General features: G+C 48.3%; 1 protein-coding gene across 3 annotated transcripts in view; it reads left to right on the forward strand.

Moving 5' to 3' along the window:
* LOC138528751 (von Willebrand factor A domain-containing protein 5A-like) overlaps window positions 1-22,735 on the forward strand; it is an 880,743-nt gene that overhangs the window by 437,047 nt on the left and 420,961 nt on the right. For all 3 annotated transcript variants that reach the window (XM_069640621.1, XM_069640622.1, XM_069640620.1), the window contains exon 11: window positions 6,978-7,092. In XM_069640621.1, the coding sequence (XP_069496722.1) occupies window positions 6,978-7,092 (115 nt within the window). The remainder of the gene's footprint in view (window positions 1-6,977; window positions 7,093-22,735) is intronic.

The raw sequence follows: 22,735 nt of genomic DNA on the forward strand, positions 1-22,735 counted from the left end.
GAGGCCACTGTAGGAGTGTCAGAGGTGGAAAACAAGGTACTCAAGGTGCCAAGCCCGCTCAGGCAGTTGCCTCTTTGCCCACAGGCACTGCCGCAGACGCTTCAGCTAAGTCATGAGGCCATGTCCCATGGTTCGCCGGTTGGGGGAAGGCTGGCGCAGCATCTTGTAGAATGGTGTGTCATTACTTCAGATGTGTGGGTTCTGGAGATCATAACCCACGGCTACTATCTTCCTTTCCGGCAGAGGCCTCACGACAATCCATCAGGGAATCTCTCTTTGAAGAGTCTGGATCCGCTCCTTGTGCAGAAAATCAAATCCCTGCTGGAGAAAGGCGCCATAGAACTTGTGCCTGTAGCAGAGAGGAACAAGGGTTGGTATTCCCCATATATTTTGATCCCGAAAGAAGACTGGGGATTGAGCCCCATCATGGACTTGCGTGGTTTGAACAAGCTCCTCAGGAAGGACAAGTTCAAGATGGTTATTCTTTCTCAATGCCTCCATGCCCTTCAACTTCAGGACTGGTTGGTGTCTCTTGACCTCAATGACACTTACTTTCATGTGCCGATTTATCCCAAGCAAAAGAAGTACCTGAGGTTAGCAGTTGGCGGCTTGCATTTTCAGTTTCGGGTCCTGCCATTCGGATTGACCTCTGCCCCGAGGGTCTTCACCAAGCTCATGGTGGTGGTAGCAGCATATCTCAGGAAAGGGGGGATTCACGTCTACCCCTACCTGGACAATTAGTTGATCAGGGCACGCTCTCCTGAGCAAGTCCTGGATCTGTCAGTCACCTGCCACTCCCTTCACAAGCTGGGCTTCTCCCTCAACTTAAAGAAGTCCCACTTAACACCTACCCAGAGGCTCCAGTACATTGGAGCAGTGCTCGACACATCCCTGGGGCAGTGTTCGCCACCCCAGGTGAGGGCTCATCACATTCTGCAGATGGTGCACAAGTTTCAACATGCCCAGAGTCTCCCGGCGTTCGAGTTCTTGAGGTTGCTCACCCTTATGGCATCCTGCATTCTTCTGGTGCCAGAGGCCAGGTTGCGGATGAGATCTCTGCAATGGGCTCTCAAGCTCCAGTGGTCGCAGTCCTCTGGCAGGATGTTGGACCCCATTCAGGTGCTGCCCTCGGTCGCCCAGGACCTTTTGTGGTGGGCCATCGAAGGCAATCTGATGAAGGGGGCTCCATTTTGGCTACCCTGGCCGGAGGTAACGATCGTGACAGACGCGTCCCTCACGGGATGGGGAGCTCATGCCAACGAGTTGACAGTCAGCGGTCGTTGGTCTCCGTCGGAGTCCAGACTCCATATCAATCTGTTGGAGCTGAAGGCTTTTGTGCCGCCTGTGCGGGGTACGAATGTTCTGATTCTGACGGACAACACAGTGGCCATGCACTACCTCAATAAAAAGGTGGGGGGGGCAGGGTCTCTCTCTCTGTGCAGGGAGGCGATGCAGCTCTGGTTCTGGGCCATCCAGATGGAATTTTTGATCTCGGCAGTTCATCTGGCTGGAGACGAAAACGTGGCGGCGGATGCTCTGAGCAGGCAGAGCATGGTCTCTCATGAGTGGGAGCTGGCTCAGGAGATTCTCTTGGAGATCTTCGCCCTTTGGGGGACCCCACAAGTGGATATCTTCGCCACCAGTGCCAACCGGAAGTTTGAAAGATTCTGCTCGTGGGAATTTCCTCCCAAGAGAAGCCTTAGGGGACGCGTTCATAGTGGAGTGGTCCTTCCCACTGCTGTACACGTTTCCTCCAGTCCCTGTCATTCCGGAAGTGCTGCAGAGGTTACGGAGGTTCGGTTCCCGGATGATCCTCATTGCTCCGGCATGGGCCCGCAGAACGTGGTACCCGGACCTTCTCGACATGTCCATCTGCCCTCCACGCCGTCTTCCCTACCGAGACGATCTGCTCTCACGGGAGGGGGGTCAGGTTCTCCATCCAGAGGTCAAGTCCCTCAACCTTCATGCTTGGCTTCTGAAAGGTTGAGGTGTAAGTATTGGGACCTTCCTGAAGACGTGATGGAGGTGTTGCTTTCGGCCAGAAAGCCCGCAACAAAGTCCCTGTACCGTTGCCGTTGGAGAACGTTCTGCGACTGGCGCAGGGTTGAGAATGGGGATCCTTTTTCATGTGCCATTCTTGTGGTTCTATCTTTTTTGCTTTCTTTAGCCCGCAAGGGCCTGCAAGTGGGTACCATTAAGGGTTACCTAGCGGCGCTGTCCATATTTAAGCACTCGTCTGAGGAGTGTTCTTATTTTAAGATTCGTTTGATTTCCCAGTTTCTCAAAGGGCTCACTAATGTGTTTCCACCGTCACCTTTCCAGGTGTCCGGTTGCGATTTGAACTTGGTTCTAAAATTCCTCCTGGGAACTCCGTTTGAGCCTTTAGATTCTTGCCCTTTGAGACTGTTGACTTTGAAAACTGTTTTTTTAGTTGCGGTCACTTCCGCTCGCAGAGTGAGTGAGTTGCAGGCACTCTCCGTTAAGCCACCCTTCATGGTGTTCCATAAGGACAGGGTTGTCCTTAGGGTTCGTCCTTCTTTTCTTCCGAAAGTTGTGTCGGAATTTCATTTAAGCCAGAAGGTTGTTCTTTTGGCGTTCTATCCTCCTCCGCATCCTGGTAAGGAAGAGGAGAGGCTCCATATGTTGGATCCTAGTAGAGCTTTAAGTTTCTACATCTCACGCATGTCCCGGGTCAGAGTGGACGATCAGCTCTTTATTGGATATGCTGGAAGGTGTTTGGGACAAGCTGTTACAAAACAGACTTTGTCTAGATGGATTATCTTGACAATTTCTGAATGTTACCGCTTGGCGAGTAACAACCCTCCGGTAGGCTTACGGGCCCATTCTACTAGGGGTGTGGCTGCCTCTACTGCCCTGCAGAGGGGTGTTCTAATTCGTAACATTTGTGAAGCAGATACATGGGCCTCTGTCCATACTTTTGTCAAACACTACTCCTTGGATTTTATCCATGGGCAAGATCTGGCCTTTGGCAAGGCGGTCCTCTATTCTGAAATTTAATTGGGCATTCTAAAATTCTAAATTCTTTCCCACCTCCTTACGTTGTTACTGCTTTGGGAGTCTGTCATAGATGTGGAATACGTCGGAGGAACCAATCCCTTCGAAGAACAAGTTAGTTTCTTACCTGGTAACGTTCTTTCGATGGGATGTTCCGACGACGTATTCCACATCGCTCCCTCCCTACCTGCCCCTCTACAGAATTTCTTATGCGATTGCAGCTTTCGTTTCCGCAAGGCTTTCTGTAGTCATACTGGCAGAAGATTGGTGCCACATGTTCTGGGAAAAAACTACAACTGAGGCTACGGGCGTCGTGCGTCCTACTTATAACATTCAGTGACTTTGGCTCGACAGAGGCCCTCGACGACAGCGTTTCGACGCAAGGCGCAGACGCCGAAAATTTTCCAAAGCCGCACAGCTGTGGTGATTACCTGTCATAGATGTGGAATACGTCGTCGGAACATTCCATCGAAAGAACGTTACCAGGTAAGAAAGTAACTTGTTCAACTATTAACGAGATGGGAAGCACTGCTTCATGCAACAAAATACCTTCAACTACCCAAAAGCTGCAATATCACCATTTCAGAAGCAAAATAATTAACATAGCACAAGCCATCAATGATGCACTAAGGAACGGAACTGGAAGTAACAATCGAAACAATATAAACAAAAGAAACCATGCTTTTCAGCCTTTTAGCCCACAACCCCACTGATTAAGTTGTAAACAAATATCCAAACTAGACTTCAAAAACGTGTATTACTAACAATGCTGGCTCTCAAATTGACCTCTGCCCCCGAACATCTACAAAGAGATCGAAAATGCAAGCCTTCTTTTTTTGCAAATAAGTTAATTTATTGCTACAAACAGGCATCTGACCAAAAGCTTTCAATTGCTGCTGAATGGGGAAAAAAAGAACAATGCTGGAGACCCAGAAGGCCCTGCGAAATTTGGATCCATTTCAAACATACTGTGCACAGTTAAAATATGAGACAGCTATTTATACAGCCAAATCTTGAAGCATGTAGAGTCTAAAACTTAATAGATCCCTCACACGTCTCTTTTAGACCCATTGGAGGCAGCACATCAGTGCAGGAATACATTTATGACAACCTTAAAATCTCTGCAAAAGCGAACATCACCTGGGCACTCTTTCGACTTACCATCTCAGTGGCCTTCAAAACTGTTAACCACAGTACAATAATCAGAAGGCTTGAAGAAACTGTACTCCATAACGGAACTCTGCAATAGATGAGAAATGACAGACCGAACAGAAAACACCTGTGATGTTCACCAATGATCAAGACTTTTACTGCTTTTCAACATCTATATGAGTCATCTGATAAAGATCATAAACTCCTACCGACACGCCTGTTCCAGCAATGCTGATGACAGAGAAATCTTAGACAAAATGACGGACGACCGAAACCCCAGCAACACCCTCAACAACTGCCTCGTAGAAGTAAGTGAATGGATGACGCCAAAGCAACTAAAACTCAACCCAGATAAAACTGACATAATGTGAGTCTCACCTCATGCACTACCTGAAACACCACCATGGCCTCTGGAAACGGATAACTGTCCCAAAGCATGTAAAGTAATAACAAACCTTAGTATACTAATCAGCATTAGACTCGTGTTGGTACCGCAAGGCAACTCAAAGGTGAAAGCACTTCTACTGTCGAAGCTCTGCTGGCCATCATCTCCCTGATTTTCCCGGACTACCTCACTAAAAATCTTGTACAGATCCGAAACACAGCTGGAAGACTACTATGGAGACTCAACAGAAGTGAACACGTAACTCCAGCTCTGAGTGCTTCACTGGTTACCAATCACAAAAGGATTCACTTCAAGGCCCTCTGCAGTGCCCACATAGCCCTTGAAGGTCAAGGAGCAGAATTCTTTCAAAACCAAATTACTTTATCAACCAGTAGACCCTAAGATCGGGAAACATACTTTTTGTTGGGGAGAATTTTAATTTTTAGGGCCAAATTCCTCCCACCTTAGAGATACCCACCTCTTTTGCTGGATTTAGGACTTTTTAATTTTAACCCCTGAGTGTGGGGGACCTTTTTCTCACTCCCTCATGTGTTTTTCCCTGATTTGGATTTTGTGTTTCACTGTTTTTGGAGTCTGACAAACTCCATAGGCATCTGCTTTTTGTATAGTGACACACAGCACCTTGAGTGCAGTGTCACTGAGAAATCCTTTGGATTTCTCATAAGGTTTAAATACCTTTTCTTGGGGGAACTACTGTTCTCAAGAATGGTAAAGTGAAATTGACTTTAATTACCTTTTCTCTTTGTAGGTCCAGCACACAACATCTTATGTGGAGTGCTGGGGGGTTACTTAGTTGCCCCTTATCCTACTTTCTCATGTAACATTTGTATGTTACCCTCACTACTATAAATGGCTGGTGGCAGTTGTTTCATTCTTCCTACCATTGTGCTTTGAACCCTCGGAATGCAAATACTATCCTTGTGATTGAAGTCGCCTTTGGGTGTAGGAGAAGTGTATGAATCATAGCCAAAGATTATTCACTGGCTGGTTTGATTCTGAAAAGTACTTCCAAAGTTTATTTGTTTGTTTAGAATCTTTTACATTTTTAAAGTATGCTTATTTAAAACTGACGTTAAATAAATAACCATTTATAACTGAAACCTAGCGTGTAAGTTAAGTGTTACTTGGCTACCTGTATTTAAGGATTTCAATTGTACAGCTCTACAGCTCACATTTACCCCTCTTGAGATAGGCCGGGCTGCTCAGTCACGATACTAACTTGTGTAGTAAAGACTTATACCAAAAGGTGGGTTACCTAATACCAAGCAGATGGGTCTTGTGTAGTCTCACACAGTGTGACTGCACCAATTCTTACCCAAGACTTTTTTAAACAAGATTTTGCAGAGGGACTTTTCCACTATGATGGGCAAATAGATGATGCTTACCAAGGCATATCTACACCTTAGAGGATCACCTGAAATTCAGGAAAAGTCTAAAATTCTGTCTCTTTACTGTTTAACTGGCAGGTTTAACACCCATCAAGTAGTGGAAATCGTGCTTTTCAATAAATTGACTTTCACTCACAGATGCAATCTAAGGGAACACCAGACTGGTTCCTGACTGTCCGCCCTGAACACACAACGCCCAGAAAACTATAATGACAAGAAGACATTCCATCTATGTACCATCAAAATCCTAAAATCACTCCCTACCTACTGCCTGAAATATCTATCTTCAAAACAGGACATATTCAGGCCTCAATCACTAAAGCCAATATCCTCGCCAAATCCCAATCGATTGCAATACCCAATCATTTGAAAAGCACTATGGATACACCAAGAACTCTCCCACTTTGGCCAAATCCTCAGTTTCTTTCCACATTACCACGCACAAACGCAAACCAGCCACTCGCAACACAGCTTTTTATAAAAAAAAAAAGACCTACTGTCCAGACTTTGAACACTTCAAACTTTCACCTCTAACTAAAAGTAACATACTTAGTCCCTGGCCAACACCGCCACACACTAAACACAAGGCCGTCGCTCTGGACACAAACTTTGCCCTTACCACAACCCCCTCCGTTCAACCCACATGTCACACTTACAAAGCTACCATGCATGCAGAGCTCAGGGTACATCCCATCTGCAACCTCCAGACATAGCAGTGCAATCTTACCTTTCACTCTTCTCATGACTAACCTAACCCAGCCTCTCTCTTTCAGAATGTTTGGAGAACTGTTTTCTAGTAGAGCACCTCAGCTGTTTGCTCCTCAACCCTACCTTTCAAATCCCTATCCTTTGTATTTATACAGCACCGATGTCTATCTTAATTGCTTACATCATGATCCTAGCACGCGAGCAGAAGAGTGCTTTACAAGAGGGGTTTCAGCATTTGGCTTAACAATAAAGGCACTGCAGTTATAGATTTTAGTGGTCTGACTTTGTTCCCTTTTGTTCCTCTGCAGGTGCTTTGCCTTTGGAATTGGAGAAGGGGCTTCCACGGCCCTCATTAAGGGTATTGCTAGAGCTGCATATGGCACCTGTGAGTTTATAACTGGAAAAGAGAGGATGCAGCCCAAAGTAAGATGTTCTGACCTCCTACACAATGTATCTGTTTGTAAAATAAACAGTGATATTTTCGACCCTTTATTTGAGAGAACTCAAGTACTTTTGAGAACACTCTATGTCTACTCAATATGAAAATAAGTTGTCAATTGATGATATGTTCCTACTTGTTAAGATGGATTTACACAATCTAACCTTGTGGTGGATTTTGGGAGGCCAACCTGTTATGGTGCACCTGCACTGAAGTCTTGCCAAACCAAATCAAGGTAGGTAACAGAGCTGCAAAGCTTAGACGCGGAAGGGGTGTGAGAGCTGTCTAGAGCTAAGAGCTACAATGAGACACATACAGAGCATGCCAATAACTCCAGTTATGAGTCCTGAGTGAGTCACCACTTCTGTCCATTTGTCCCCCCTTTATGTAGACAGTTAACTTACTTAGTACATAGGGACAAATGGTGTGTTTGTTTGACCACAATGTTCTTCGTGTAGACACTATGGAAAGGGAAACTTGGAATTTCACCATCATACAAAAACATCTGAACTTGCAAATACTTTTTCAAAGGATGTTCGATGTCCAAATAGAAAATGTCAAACGCACAAGGAACCACGATTTAAAAGCACCCATGCGGCTTAACATTTCTTACGAGGAGTATTTACTGCAGGAACATCGAATTCAACGCACTGCTAGAAATGCGCTCAAATTGGTCAAACATCAAATTTACTGTGTTGAAAACCAGATAGTACTTACTCTTCTCTGTAAAAGAGATGTTCGTAACATCTGGTCTATTCTTAGAGGTGATGCTCCTTCTGGAACGATAGGGCCGAGTTCATGTATCTCTGCTGAGAAAGGGCAAACTTATATTTTGACTACATTTCAACTTCCCATCTCTTTTAAAAGCTTGCATTTGCAAATTGAACCTACTAGATATGTAGATGATTATGTTTTTTCCATCGAGGACAATGTGCGGGCGATCAGATGATTGAACAATTCTAAGGCTGCCGGGCCGGATGGGATTCCGCCCTGTATTTTTAAATCCGATCCTATTTTTATATCGTAGCTTTAGATCTGTCCTCTGCTTTTGATTCATTGATTTAGGGATATATTGTGGCTGAAAATGTTGAATATGGGCTCTCCCCGGAGACTGGTGCAGCTCATTTCCTTATTACACACCAAGACATCTTTCCAGGTGCGTGTGAATCAGGAAGGAGCTGTTACTGACTACATTCCTACATACCCGGGGTTAAGCAGGGCTGCACCTTCGCAGCCACGCTGTTCAACTTGTATATCTGTGACATTGATGCCCTATGGACAAATAATACCATGTATCCTGTGAGATTAGGCAAGCTATGCCTGCATTGGCTATGCTTTGCCGATGATATCATTTTAATGGACAAAACATCCTATGGGCTACAGCTAAAACTTAACACATTTTCTAACTTTGTGCGTGCTCATAATCTACTAGCTAACCTGACGAAATCAAACATAATCATCTTTAATAATAAAAAGCGTATCAAACACTACAAATGGAATATTTCTGGCCAAATGATTCAACAGGGTTAAATTGTTGCGTTATTTGGGGTATCATTTAGCTGACTCGAATTTGTTAAAATCTTGGAAAATGGGCTTAGCAGGAAAGGTACGTCCGTTACACTCTCAGATGAAGATCATCTATAGAAAGTATGCTAAATTTTCGCTAGCTCCACTTTTAGATTTGTATCTGCTTAAGGTAGAACCTACGCTCCTTTATGGACTGGACATATGTATTACAAACTTGGATGAGGTCCTAAATAGAATTCAAGGTCAGATATGGAAATTGACATTGTGTCTTGTCCCAGCTGTGCCTAACTCTATAATCGGGCAGGAGCTTGGGCTTCTCTCATTACCAAAGAGATATACATATAGTAAGCTGTCTACATATGCTAAATTGCTGCACCTCGAAATTCCCTATATTAAGACCTCAGTGATATTTTGAAAGACGAAATAGTGCCATCTATCGTCTCATTTGGCATCCGAATGACAGAAACCTTGGCATATATAAATGCATCCCAAGACGATCTATTGCTCGGTTTGCCAACTATAAGACGAAAGTTATATGAAATGGATTGGATCCATACCATTGATGCCAACCATGCATATAAAACTTACAGTGAATTTGTCCGATTTGGTAGAAAACAATATGCTCGGGCCTTATACTTACTAAAATGTCCCTGTCCGTTACTTTGTACAGTTTACATGAGGTGCAAATTGAATCAGATGCCTACATTGGAACGTGTCTAATATAAACTTGCCTCTGCAGCACGAAATAAAAGGTCCTGTCGCTTCTGTTTAATTGGCACCCAGGAGGAAACACTGAAGCATTTAGTCTTGTTCTGTATGTCTCTAGAAACCACTAGACAAAATCTTTTGGCTGACTTCTATCCTGACTTAACATTGATTGCACGACAGTCATTCTGGGAAAGGGCAATGTTTGGAACTAGTACACGCCTGTTATTGGCACTGGGAAAATGTTTGCTAAAACTTGAGGCAATGCTTACAGTGATGAATAACTGCCAATTTGTATGATATAGTGTACAAAGGGTTGTTTTACCTTATTTGAAACAAGAAGTTATTGTCAATGGAAGATGTAGTTCATTAGAGTTGTATGATTAATGGCACGAATGCAGGCTTTTTTGGGCCTATTCACTTTTCAGTTAGAGGGCATTTATATGCCCATATGAAATGATTTTCTTTTCTTTTGCTGAAAATGTTTACTTGCTTGGTATTTGACTAAATTCATGTCGTTTGTATCTATGTTTTGTGTTAGTTAACTAGTAATAGCAGTGATTTTTATCTGTTGTAAAAAGTATTGAAGGCAGGTGCAATTGATAGTTTCGAATTTGTTATGTCTGATTTTTATGTGTAAAACTTGAGGAAATCAACATGAATTTGTGTAAAGCTAAATAGTTGATGATGATTTGTTTTTTATGGAGTAACAGGTGTATTTTTATACTCCTTGTGTTAATTAACTTGAATGTTATTTTGTTTATAGTTATGAAAGTTTGTAAAGGTTTTCTTTTTGTAAACCATATACACATTTTGTTTTAAATTAAATAAAATAACTACAGTTAGACGAGTATAAAATATACAATGATTTATTAGGCCTTTAAAATACAAACTAAGCAATGAAACCTATAGGTAAGTATTGTTACAAAATTACTATAAAATACATATATTTTGAATGGATTGTGTCCTCCAACATATTCCTCATCTATGGAATGAAATGTCCACAGCTGTGCTGCTTTTGAAATTGTTTCGGCAGAGTGCGCACTGAGTCAATGGCGTAGGGTCAATGTCCCTCGAAGGCCTCCGTCAAGGGTTTTGTCATCCAATGTTACAAGTAGCGTGCACGTAACCCGTAGCCTCAGTTCTGTTTTTTCCGCAAACGTGTTTGCTTTGTAAAACTCGGCGCGCCTCGTGGTTACTGTGACGTTACCGAATTATGTCTTCGTCTTCTACCCCGACGACCCCGGGTTCTGGCTTCAGGAAGTATCGGGACTGCGGCTCCAAGATGTCGATCGCAGATCTGCATCGAATTTGACTGTGGTGCCTCGGCGAGGGCCACGATACGGATGACTGTTTGAAGTGCCAGTCGTTGACTGCCAAGGCCTTGCGGGAACAAAGGGGGAAACTGAAGGTAGGAAGGGTGTCCAAGCCCCGTAAATCCAAGTCTGCTGGTCTTTCGATCGACGAGTCGAGAGGGGACTCTCCTCGTCAGAAGAAATCCAAGCGCTCCAGGTGCCACACTGGTTTGCGCCACTCGTCATCATCGAAGCGTTCAAGGAAGTGGCACCATCGGTCGCCTTCCTCATTGTCTTCGGCAGACGCTGTTAGGCAGAGTTTGTATGCAGTACCCTCTGGGACCACTACACACAACTATGACTACAGGTGTAAGCAAAACCAACCTTTGGTATAAGTCTATACTACACAGTTTTTAGTATCAGAGCTGAGCAGCCAGGCTTATCTCAAGAGGGAATGTGAGCTGTAATGAGGTTACACAGAGGTCTACAATCACAGGTATTCAAATAAATTCTTTCACTCAAGGTTTCCTGGTTAACCACTTATTAATTTATTCAACAGTCAGTTATAAAACATTCACTAGATGGAGGCAGTTAAATATCATACATCAATACACTTCATTACTATACTCGTTAAGTTTCTGAGGCATTCAAACTACTTTGAAGGAGGAGCAAAATGGCATTCAGAATACTTTGAAGGAGGAACAAAAAGAAATAGGTTCAGAACATAAAAGAATTACAATTTCTTAGACAGTGCAGATACTTTGAGTTCACCAGAAGAGTCAATTCAATTCAATAGGATAGGCCAAAGTCAATAGGCTAAAATCTTGGATAGGTAAAAACGGTTCTGGCAAGTAAACAATAAAGTCTCTGTAGAAGTTCTTAGAAATAGTTTGCAAGCAGAAGAATTATATGTTGGGTCAAAAGTTGATTAGGCCTGCTAGTTGCGAAAGTTTCAAGCACTTTCACCGCGAGAGGTATATATTCTCAGTCTCGTTTCACAGTCCCTTGCCAATGAAGAAAAAGATGCAGCTGAAGACTTCTGTTCCTGGCAGTTCCTGCAGATCTCGCTGTTCCTGAGCCTCAGTCGTGGGGACAAGAGAGAGGACATTGGGGGACACCTGCACTGCACAGGGACTGGTCGAAAAAGCTGGTACTTCGCAAATCTTCAATTCCGGTAGCTGTAGTAAAGCACACAAACTGGTGTCCCTCTCCCTGGTTATTCGGTTTCCAGGAGCACTCTGAGGAAAATACAACCAGCTCCGAGAATGTTATCCAGGTGACTTACGGGTTGAGTTGATTGGTTCGACCAACTCAAAAGGAGAAGTCGTCCTTGCAGGGCTTCTCTGTTGAGATGAAGCGATTCGGAGCCTGCAGCAGTGCTTCACCGGGCAAACCAATGGTCCAGGAGTTGCAGCAGCCGTCCTCTTCAAGCTTGTCTTTGATTCTTTCGTTCCAGTGGCCGACTCTGCCTTCTAAGCTAAGAGACTCGCCTTTTATCCAGTTTCCTCCCATTATTCCAGCCTAGCTGCCACTCATCCAGCAGGGTGTTTGGCCTTACCGGACAGTCAGCCAGCCAATCACGCCAGAGTGCATTTGGGCCTCCTAGGAGACTAATCACAGGGAGTTTCTGGCACCTACCTCACTTCCTGCCCACCACAGACACTCGGGCACCAGAGGCGGTTTCAGTCCTGAAGCCCACCAAAGGCGATGGAACAAAGGGACCAAACATGGTTTGGCATGCAGAGACAAACTCTAGAAGGACCTTTCCAAAAAGAAATGGCGAAAAAGGCGGCCGGAACCTGTTTTTACAGAGGGGGCTCAGACGCCATCTTGAAAAACCACTGAGACCAGCCATTTCGATAGGAAAGGGTTGCATTTGACTGCTACATGAGTATCTAGACACGGGATACTAAGTCACCCCTCCAGCACTCTATTGTAAGGTAAGGTGTGCTGGGTCTAGGAATTTCGAAAGACAATTTCACTTTACTTATTCTAGGAAACAGTAGTTTAGCCCAGAGAAGGTATTTAAACCTTGGGAAAGTCTGAAAAGGTTACTCTGTACCACTGCACTGAGGGTGCTGTATGACACACATGAAAAGATGATGCCTATGGAGTTGTCTAAAACTTCATAACCAAAGAAAACACAAGAGTAGAACACACAGAATTAAAAAGTTCAAAGTCCCAAAGTTTAGCAAAAGAGCTGGAGGGCTCTAAGGTGGGAGGAATTGGCACATTTATGAGAATTCTTCGTAACAGATGCCTCCCCGAAAAACGTCACCTGCTCGACCCAATCATCGACCCCGATGGAGTGGGATGCTTTCCAGGTGCAGATGTTGAAAATTTTCAGTCCCAAGGCACAGTTCCGCCCGCACCTGCTGACGAAGCCGACAAGGAATGGTCTCGGACGGATACTCACACGCCTTTGGGCCCGTGTGACCAGCGTGATAAACATAGGGAGCCTTCGAGGCACTGTTTTGACAAGGCATCGAGAGATCACCAGAGACGTGCCAGGTCGAGGTCACAGTCTTCGTCTCCAGCAAAGATGGCTAAATCCTCAAAGCCCTTGAAGGCATCAACGTCATCGGTGCCATGCCCGTCGGGTGTGGCTGTCGGGTCTTCAAAGCCCAGTGGGGCCCTCAAAGACGATGCAGTCAGAGCCGTCAACGCCATCAGTGCTGTTTGGGCCAAATTTGCTGGTAGCGGTCCCTATGACTGTGGACCCTCTGAGGAAGGCTACTTCTAAGTCTTTGAAGCCTGTAGCTGAGAAAAGGTTTACTCCACTTCCAAGGAAGGACTTTTTTAAGTCCCTCAATGACATTTATGAGGAGGATGAAAGGTCAGAGAAGGATGATGTCCCTTTTGGGCTCCAGTTTGGGACCCCTAATGTTCCAGAATGCCTCATTTTAGAGGAGTCTTGGATAGAGGATCTGTGTCAAACTTTGCACGATGCCAGTGGCCTTGACACTTCCCCTGAGATAGAGTTTGGCAAGCCCGACCCAGGGGAGCATGCCGACTCCTCTTATCAGAGGCTGATGTTGAAAGTGATGGAGTACTTGGGCTGGTCCAGGCCTCCGGTGCGTTTTGATCAAGATGATCTTATGGATATTCTAGATTTGGGTCCTTTAACCGACCCGGTGTTGCCATTTCATATGGCGTTGCAAAAGAGAGTGGCTGCAACTTGGAACACCCCAGAGTCTATTCTGGCAGTGAACAAGTCTTCATGAAGAAGTGCCACCTATCCAGTAGCGACCCCAGCTACCTGTCCACTCACCCCACTCCAGAGAGTTTGGTGGTCCAGGCAACCACAGCTACCTCGAAGCAGGCGGCATACCCTACGATCCCTCCTGATAGGGATGATAAGCACATGGATGGATGGGCACGCAAGGTGTTTTCTGCTGGGAGTATGGCATTAAAATCAGCCAACTCCACCTGTGCCTTAGCAAAGTTTTTGCACACTCTGTGGAATTGTATCTCTTTAGCAGCTGAGCATATTCCCAAAAGGGAAGAAAGGAATGGCTTTATATCTATTGTGAAGGATGGCAAGGATGCCATGTGTGAATCCCTTCAGTCTGGGTTGGATACTGTGGATAGTGTCAGCAGGTCCATGGCTACGAGCACCGTGATGCGCAGGTTTGCGTGGTTGAAGTCGGGTTTTGCACCAGATGTGCAGGCTCGCCTTCTCAACATGCCCTTTGACGGGTTTCACCTGTTTGACAGCAAGACAGACGAGAGCCTTGAGAAGTTGCAGACCTCCAAAGCAGCTGCCAAATCTTTGGGCGCAGCTGTTCGACAACCTCTGCCTTTTCCTCCTAGGAGACAGCAATGGAGGGGTGGATCCTTTGCTTCTACTCCTCATTCGGAAGGGCGAGAGGGATGGCCAGTCAAAGGGGCCAACGGAAGTTTCTTCGTGCTGGACAAGGTAGAGGTGCCAAAGCCGCTGAAGCAGCAGCCTCTTTGCCATCAGGCGCTGCCGCAGCCGCTTCAAAACTGCTTTGAGGCCTTGACTCATTGTTCACCGGTACGGGGCAGGCTGTCTCAGCATCTAGAAGAGTGGTGAGCCATTACTACAGATGCGTGGGCTCTGGAAACCATAACCCACGGCTACTGCCTACCTTTTCCACGATGGCCTCACGACATCACCCGGGAAGCACTCTTTGAGGATTTCAGATCCGCTCCTTGTGCAGGAGATAGTGACCCTGCTAGAGAAAGGCGCTATAGAAGCAGTGCCTGTGGCGGAGAGGAACAAGAGTTGGTATTCCCCGTATTTTTTGTTCCCAAGAAGGACGCAGGACTGAGACCCATCTTGGACTTAAGATGCTTGAACAAGTTCCTCAGGAAGGACAAGTTCAAGATGGTCACTCTATCTCAGATCCTTCAGGCCCTCCAGCTTCAGGATTGGTTGGCGTCATTGGACCTGCAGGATGCTTATTTTCATGTGCCGATCCATCTCAAGCACAGGAAATAAATGAAGTTCGCAGTTGGCGGCTCGCACTATCAGTTTTGTGTCCTGCCATTCGGGTTGACCATCACCCGAGGGTCTTCACCAAGCTCATCGTGGTGGTGGCAGCGCATCTCAGGAGAGGGGCGGGATTTACGTCTACCCCTACCTAGACTATTGGCTGATCAGGGCACGTTCTCCCGAACAAACCTTGGATCATCTCAGCGTCACCTGCCACTCCCTTCACAAACTGGACTTCTCCCTCAATTTCAAGAAGTCACATATGACACCTTCCCAACAGCTCCAGTACATAAGGGCTGTGTTAAACACGTCCTTGGGGATGTGCTCGCCACCCAAGGTGAGGGCTCAACACAATCTCCAGATGGTCACCAAATTTCAACAAGCTGAGTCTTCCGGCTTCCGAATTCTTAAGGTTGCTCAGCCTCATGGCATCCTGCATTTTTATGGTGCCAGAGACCCGACTGAGGATGAGATCCCTTCAATGGGCTCTCAGGACGCAATGGTCTCAATTCTCAGGCAAGATGTCGGATCTCCTTCGGATTCCGATCCGGGTGTCGCAGGATCTTCTGTGGTGGGAGAACCTTTTTGGCAGCCGTGGCCAGAGGTGACTAGTGACAGACGCTTCCCTCACAGGGTGGGGAGCTCACACCAATGATCTGACCATCAGCGGTCATTCGTCTCCATCGAAGTCCAAACTACACATCACTCTTTTGGAGCCGAGAGCAACCAGGCTGGCACTGAAGGCTTTTCTGCCATCTGTACGGGGGAAGAATGTCCTGATAATGACGGACAACACAGTGGCCATGCATTACCTCAACAAAAGAGGTGGTGTGTAGGGTTGCTTCCACTGTGTAGTGAGGCGATGCAGCTCTGGTTCTGGGCAATCTAGGAAGGAATCTCCCTAGCAGCAGTGCATCTAGTCAGAGAGGAGAACACGGCAGCGGGCGCTCTGAGCAGGCAGTGTGCGGTCTCTCATGAGTGGGAGATAGCTCAGGTAGTCACTCAAGAGGTCTTAGCGTGAGCACCCCAGTGCCTCGTCCTCCCCCCTCCTCCATGACCTTGGCCCATGGCCCCTCTCCCCCCCACCCCCACGCAAACCGCCATATGTCATACATTACATGTTGAAAAAGAAACAACACAGACACCTTGTAAAGTTGGAAGAGTGAAATGCCTCAGCAGCTTTATTTTGCATAAAGTCTTGGAGTTATCTTACAGACGATCCGTAATTCACCACCACATGTATTCTACTCTGTGTGCGGCTACCTAGGTATCCCTTGCCCCCCCCCTCTTCTCCCTTACCGTCCTCGTCCGGTGGACGCCTTAGGTTGAGCCCGGCCCTTGCTATTCACCCCTCTCCACCCCTGGCGGTTTGTAGATTTCCCATGACCGACATGTTTTGCCCCAGGCCCCCCCTTTTGCTCTAGGTCTTTGTTGGGAATTCCCTGCCCCCCCCTCCCCTGACACTTGCACCGTGTCCTGGTTTTGGGTCTAGGTAAAAACCGGCAGCCACGCGATGCCTCGCTAGTGTTCAGGTTCCTATACCGGCACCACCACAAGTGCCCCAACGCTACACATCCCACATCCGTACATTTAAGGCCGACACCGCCCTCCGGTGCCGGCCCACAACTTTCTGCCTGCCTATATGGTCATCGCTTTGCGATGCCCGTATAGTTTGAGTCCTTTCTACTATACTCTTTCCCCCCCTCCGGCCCCCAAGTGCCGCTTGTACCGGATGCCCTATCCTATCTATGCCGCCCCCCAGGTCTCCCTTCTGTCTTGCCGAGCCCCTAAATCCTCCCAGTTCCCTCTCCCCCCCCAGGCCTCCCTGTGGAGTCTGGCCCGGTGCCCCCATGCCAGCGTGTACCCTCTCCCTTCTCCTTCCTTCCTTCCCTCGCTTGCTCCTCCACTCGCCAGGTACCCCGTTTTCCGGGTCCCGCCAGACCTCCCCTCCCTGCCGTTTCTGCCCCTCCCTATCCTAGCTCCATTTCCCCCCAGGGGCAGACTTCCCAGCCCTATTCTTCCATACCCCGTCTCCTGTCCCCCAGCTTTTGGTCCTTGCCCCCCCTTATTCCTTGGGGCTGGCTTCCTCCCCCCTGTTCCCTCTATTCCTTTGCCCTATCTTGGATCCCCCACCTCCCTCCCCTCATGCCCCCCTCCTTCCGTGAAGACTTCCCCTTGCTGTTATTTTGTCACTGTTACCTGAGCCCCCCGTATTCTCATCTTGCTCCCCCCGACCGACTTCCCTTGATGGTTTTGTTTGTGGGTTTGTTATTCGTTTGCCCCCCCCCCCCCTTGCAATTTTGGGCTTGGAATTGGCTCCTAAATCCCCTGCATCCCTCCCCTTTTTCCCAGGGCCTCCCCCGAGCCTAGTACTCCTGGGGCGCCGTAAATCTAATCTTGTTGGCTGATCATTCCCCTGTGGGTCTGCCAGTGCTTCGCTAAAGGGATTGACCTGTGACACCTCCAAGACTCTCTGCTAGCTGCCGGCGGCGGAGAGTTCCCCCCAGCCGGCACAGGGCACTCCACTCTTAGTATTCGTTTTGCTCTAGCATGCCAAAACCTCCCTTGGTGCTCCAACTGATCTGTGTATTCCGGGGGCCCAAGTTACTGTACCAAAACGCCGTCCGTGCTCTGGCAGCTGCCCTGACCACGAAGGAGTGACCCCCGACCCATACCCTGGTGACTTTAGCTGGCATCGTGCCATATTTCCTGGATCAGCACTTTGTGCCTGCAGCAGCGGTACCTTATGATACTTAACTTGTAGTTTTATTAGCTATTGAACCGCACTTCCACGTGCGGTAGCGTTGCTTTGTGATAAGTAATTAATTTATTGGTGTATTCGAACAGTGCGTGCCATACGGACACACCTTATCTGTGCCCTGACTCTTGCAACCCCAATTTGTGGTGCCCAGTGCCCAGTTCTGTACCCTTTAATATTATACCTCACTTCGCCCCCCGCTGCAGCAGACCGAGCACCCCACTCCCCAGCACTCTCTGCTTGGGGTGAGGGGGCTCGAGACAAATGTGGGGTGCTCCGTGTGGTCTAGCTTCCGGCAATGATGTTTACCCCATTTAAGTCCCCTTACCCCCTTCACTCGTGCACCAATCAGGATGATAAACAAGTACCCTTTGAAGGCCCACATTATCCGTCTCGAAGAGCTTACATCTGTTCTAGCATAGATTCGGGAGACCTTTTATAATGGAATCCAGGAAGGTATGCGACCTGGAGTATAAATGCAGGGCTGTATGTAACAGCTACATGTAGCCCAGACTAGACACGGAACTCACGTTTGCTGTCTCACAGAATGCAGACATGTTTAAGCATGGATAGAGGAGACCGATTGGTAGGAAGGAGAAAGCTACACATACCCTAGCGTGGATAGTGGATGTAGGTTAGAAGCTACCATGCAGGTATCTGTATCCAGACAGTCTAAGATTGTAACTGGGACATGGTTTTCCAATAGTGTTGTCATTAGAGATCAAAAGATTAAAGTGCTTGTGGTGTGGAATATATCAATGCTCATTAATATAGTGGAAGCAACACAATAACTAGTGAAACCATGAGTCAGGCTGTTTTGAATGTCATACCATGAGAGGGAGATCTTTCAGAAGGGCTGCTAATTTTTTAAAGGGTTAGGGACAGGCAATTTCGAGATGCCAGGCAATACAAGATTAAATTCGATGCTCAGCCTTACCACACTGGTTAAGGGGTGCATCTCGGATGTGTGCCGACTGTGTAATTTCTGCACTTGCTCACATTCATTCCCCGTTCTTACCATGAACTAACTTAATCCAATTTAACAAACTGACTTGGAAAGTACGCCACCTTACCCAACATGACCATTTTTTAAAACAAAATGTTATAGCAGGGTGTAACGGAATCAATCTGGCTACATTCTCTCCATCAGCACGCACGTATATAAGTACCAGCATACCAATCAGTGTGATTTAACAGAATCAATCCGGGTTGGTCTTAAGTGTTTTAAAACTTTATGTAATTACAAAGCACTGGCTTCTGAAATTGTCATTTACAAGCGTGTATAAAACTCACTGAGACACTCAATTTGCCGAAATATTTCACATTTGGCTATTGGCCATGAAGAACATAGTTGCCACAGGAAGGAAAGAATGCTCCCGGAGTTGGGCTGCAGGCAACGCACAACTATATATAACGCAGTGAACGCCGAAAGCATTAAATGATTAATTGATCGGGGCAGAATGTACTTGCTAAAACTGAAACGCTGCTCTTTGCTCGGACCGCGGTTAACCATAATACGATGTGTTGTTGTTTAGGGCCTTAAAACCTAGGCGCTTTACAGAGCATGTGTTGCCTGCACTTCTCTTATCCCCTCTTCTACTCCTGGTGATGCATCCCTCCTGCCCCCGCCTCGCTATGTTATTCACTGAAGATAAGGGGGTGGGGGGACTAGCCGAAATGCCCGTATTTATACGTGTACGAGTGAGCAAGTCTCACTGCACCTCCAGCGTCATAGCGCTAGCACCCGCATGACAGTCTTGTACCCTTATGTACGGGCGCGTGGCCCCGAGTTAGCAGGACCCTGTTTGCTACACCGTTTCCCGCACTGGCTTCTGCAACCCCCCCGTATGCTACGGATGATGCCACTTTTCTGACGCATCCCTAAAAGATCCTTGCGCGCACATCATCCCCCCTGCGCCTCGCCCCTTGTTTGCGGCCGCCATTAGCCACGAGGCTAAGTATGGACTGGGTCAGCGCTCCCCACCCCACTAATTGGGGTGCCCTGCAATGGCTACCTTCCTGAGGCCTCTGGGCACCACTCACTGAACTAGCCCATTGTCCCTAACTCCACCGGCCTGATGCAACACGCGCCTATAACGAAACACGGCCGTCCAAACCTGTTGGAGTTACGCCCCCCATACCCTGTAACTGATTCAAGCTTGGCCTCTTTTGCTGCGATTCCCCACGCCCGCCCCCGAGTTTTCACCGGTGCACCTTCAACGGCCCATTCATGCTGCTTGCCAACCCCCCTTCCCTTTACTCATCCATGCGGTGCTGATCCTTACAGAGGGGTGGCAATCCCGCAACTGGTAATCCCCGCATACCGGCACACCTCTGGTTGTACTCCCATCACCCACGAATACCCCAACACTCCTTGACCGACCGGAACCGCAGCCCCCCTTGCTGTAACACCGGAGCCTCCTCCCAATCACCTGCCAGCAGAGCCCCCAGGATGACCGGCGGCGCAGATGTGAGGACAAAGGGGGCACATCGTGCTGCCCAAAATTGCCCGACCCTTCCAACCTCCTTAGGCCCCGCACCCTCTGCCCGCCGCGACCCTGGGTAACCGTGGCCCCACTGCAACACAAATGCCGTATTCGGTGTTCTCCCCGCAATCGTACCCTCTCCTGAACTCTGTTACCGACGCTATACGCAAATGCCATGCCCACCAAATTTCCCACCCGTCCAGCCATACAATTCCAAACCACTATACCCAGAAAACCCCCCGCGCACCTCTCCCTCTTATGATTTGCCTACCACTATCAAGAACGCACCTCTACCGCACTCTGACCCCCACCCCCAGGCGAGGTAAGCGGCGAGAAGGTGGGAGCTAAACAAGGCCATATGGGCGCTACCCCACAAAGAACAGCCTTGTTCCTTCCCCCACACTTCCCTCCGACCGCGCATTTCTTCCTGCCCTTGATGCTCCTTCCTCCTGGAACCACATATGAGGAGTGGGGGGAGGAGATCGGCTGGGCAACCCCCACTAAGGGGCGGCGCCCGCCATGCCACCTTCGCTGGCGCGTTCGCCCGCCAAAATGCATTGCCATTCAATGCCCATGCAGAGCTGAGGTCCCGCCACAAGTATCACGCAACCTTTGGCCCAAACAGCTGCCCGACAAATTTCGGCCCATCCTGCCGATCCCCAAATGGTGAACCATTGCCGCCTGGGGACCGCACCGGACACAAAGGAAAACCAGGCCGTCTACAAACCAGTGATCCCACCCCAACACGCCCGCCAGCGCTGTGTGTTGCCAATGGGGCCCTTCCCTCAAAAACAGACCCACGTGTTCGACCCACGCACCAACAGGCCAAACAACTGGCTGACAAATAGCGGCCCATCCCGCTGTTCCCAAAATGGCAAACCACCACACTGCGGAGCCCAAACAAAGGCCACTGCGAAACCTGCACGAGACACCCTGGCGAAGTTCCCCAAGTGCCCCCGAAACTCTGGCCTCGATGCCCCACACGCTTCACCAGACGACATCAACCTGGACGGCCACCACCCCTGCAAATCACCATTGCAATAATCTCCCTCATCATCAAATTCGCACCACGTGGTTGGCCATGCCGGCCAGACAACAGCACCCCAAGCTCGGCTACATCAATGTTGCCGTGGTGGCTCTGGCCTTGTGCGCCGCCTGCTCCCCCCCACAATCGTGGCCCGTGCATGTGTCATTTCGCCTTAAGGGACTCCGCATGCAAGATGCCTGCCCAACTAAGCACACCGCGCAGCAGCTGCACCAGTTTGAAAAACCCAGCCCTCTCCACAGACAACACCCCAATTGCGTTGTGCGGGATTGAACCGTAACTAATGGGCCCAACAAACGTTTGTGGTAGAGGCAGAATGGTCCACCCAGCCATCGCGCCAAGAAACAGGTCCCCTAAAAACAGGGCAACAACACTATCAGAATGGATTATACAATTCAACAAGATAAAACAACGGATAAAACAAACCTCTGGCTGCAGGATTGATGTTACCAATGTTACCCGCCTGTGTCCGGCCCCTCAATGCCTCCCTGACCAATATACCCCCCTCCCTTCCTATGCACGCCCTGCTTGTTTGCCTTGAAGTGGGGTTGACATCCCCACCGCATAATCTTGTTCCCATGTGCGTGCATTTCTATCTACCGTTAGGCGCGTTTGCCTGCCTTCTCCCCGCAACTCCGATCTAAATCTCCACACGCCATTCACTGTATGTCCCATCGCCGCCACCCCGTCCTGGAGTCCCTGCACAACCCCGCACCCCCAAACACCTTTGGTCCCGCCTGCCCATGCTCCCATTGCCAACATCACGCAGCAGCCCAACTGGTGAGTACTACTGCTGTTCCTCCCCATGGCATGGACCTGTGACGCATCTTCCTTCTTAGCACCTTCCCCTGCGGCTGTTCCCTATGGACCTTGTGCCATTCCGCCCTTAACATTCGACCCAGCGCCAACGTCTAACTGCCCGGCGACCCATAAAAGCCTGCCGCACTACCCGCTCCCCCTGAACGTGACTCATGCAAACCCAGCCCGTACCTTTTACTGCCACTCTCCAACGACCCCAACACTTCCAATTGGAACGGATACTCCTTCTGGAACAAGAGGCTTCAGTGACTCGAACTCTGGAAACTTCTCCGCCTCTGACGAAACGAAATCCGGAATCCACGAACAGGCGAGGCAGGAAACCGAGGGAGAATGTGCTGGTACTTGTAACCTGTCCCTTTATGGGGTCGGTCCCTCCCTCGGCTTCCTGCCCCGCCCTCCACGTTTCACGGGCTCTCGTCCGCTTCCGGGGGCGGGTTCTCGTGTTCCCTCCCCATCCCTGCCCCCCTTGACCCGTATGAGGAGTGGGGGGAGGAGGTCGGCTGGGCAACCCCCACTAAGGGGCAGCGCCCGCC

This window comes from Ambystoma mexicanum, chromosome 7q, assembly GCF_040938575.1.
Source record: "Ambystoma mexicanum isolate Mex_15411 chromosome 7q, UKY_AmexF1_1, whole genome shotgun sequence".
Lineage (NCBI taxonomy): Eukaryota > Metazoa > Chordata > Amphibia > Caudata > Ambystomatidae > Ambystoma > Ambystoma mexicanum.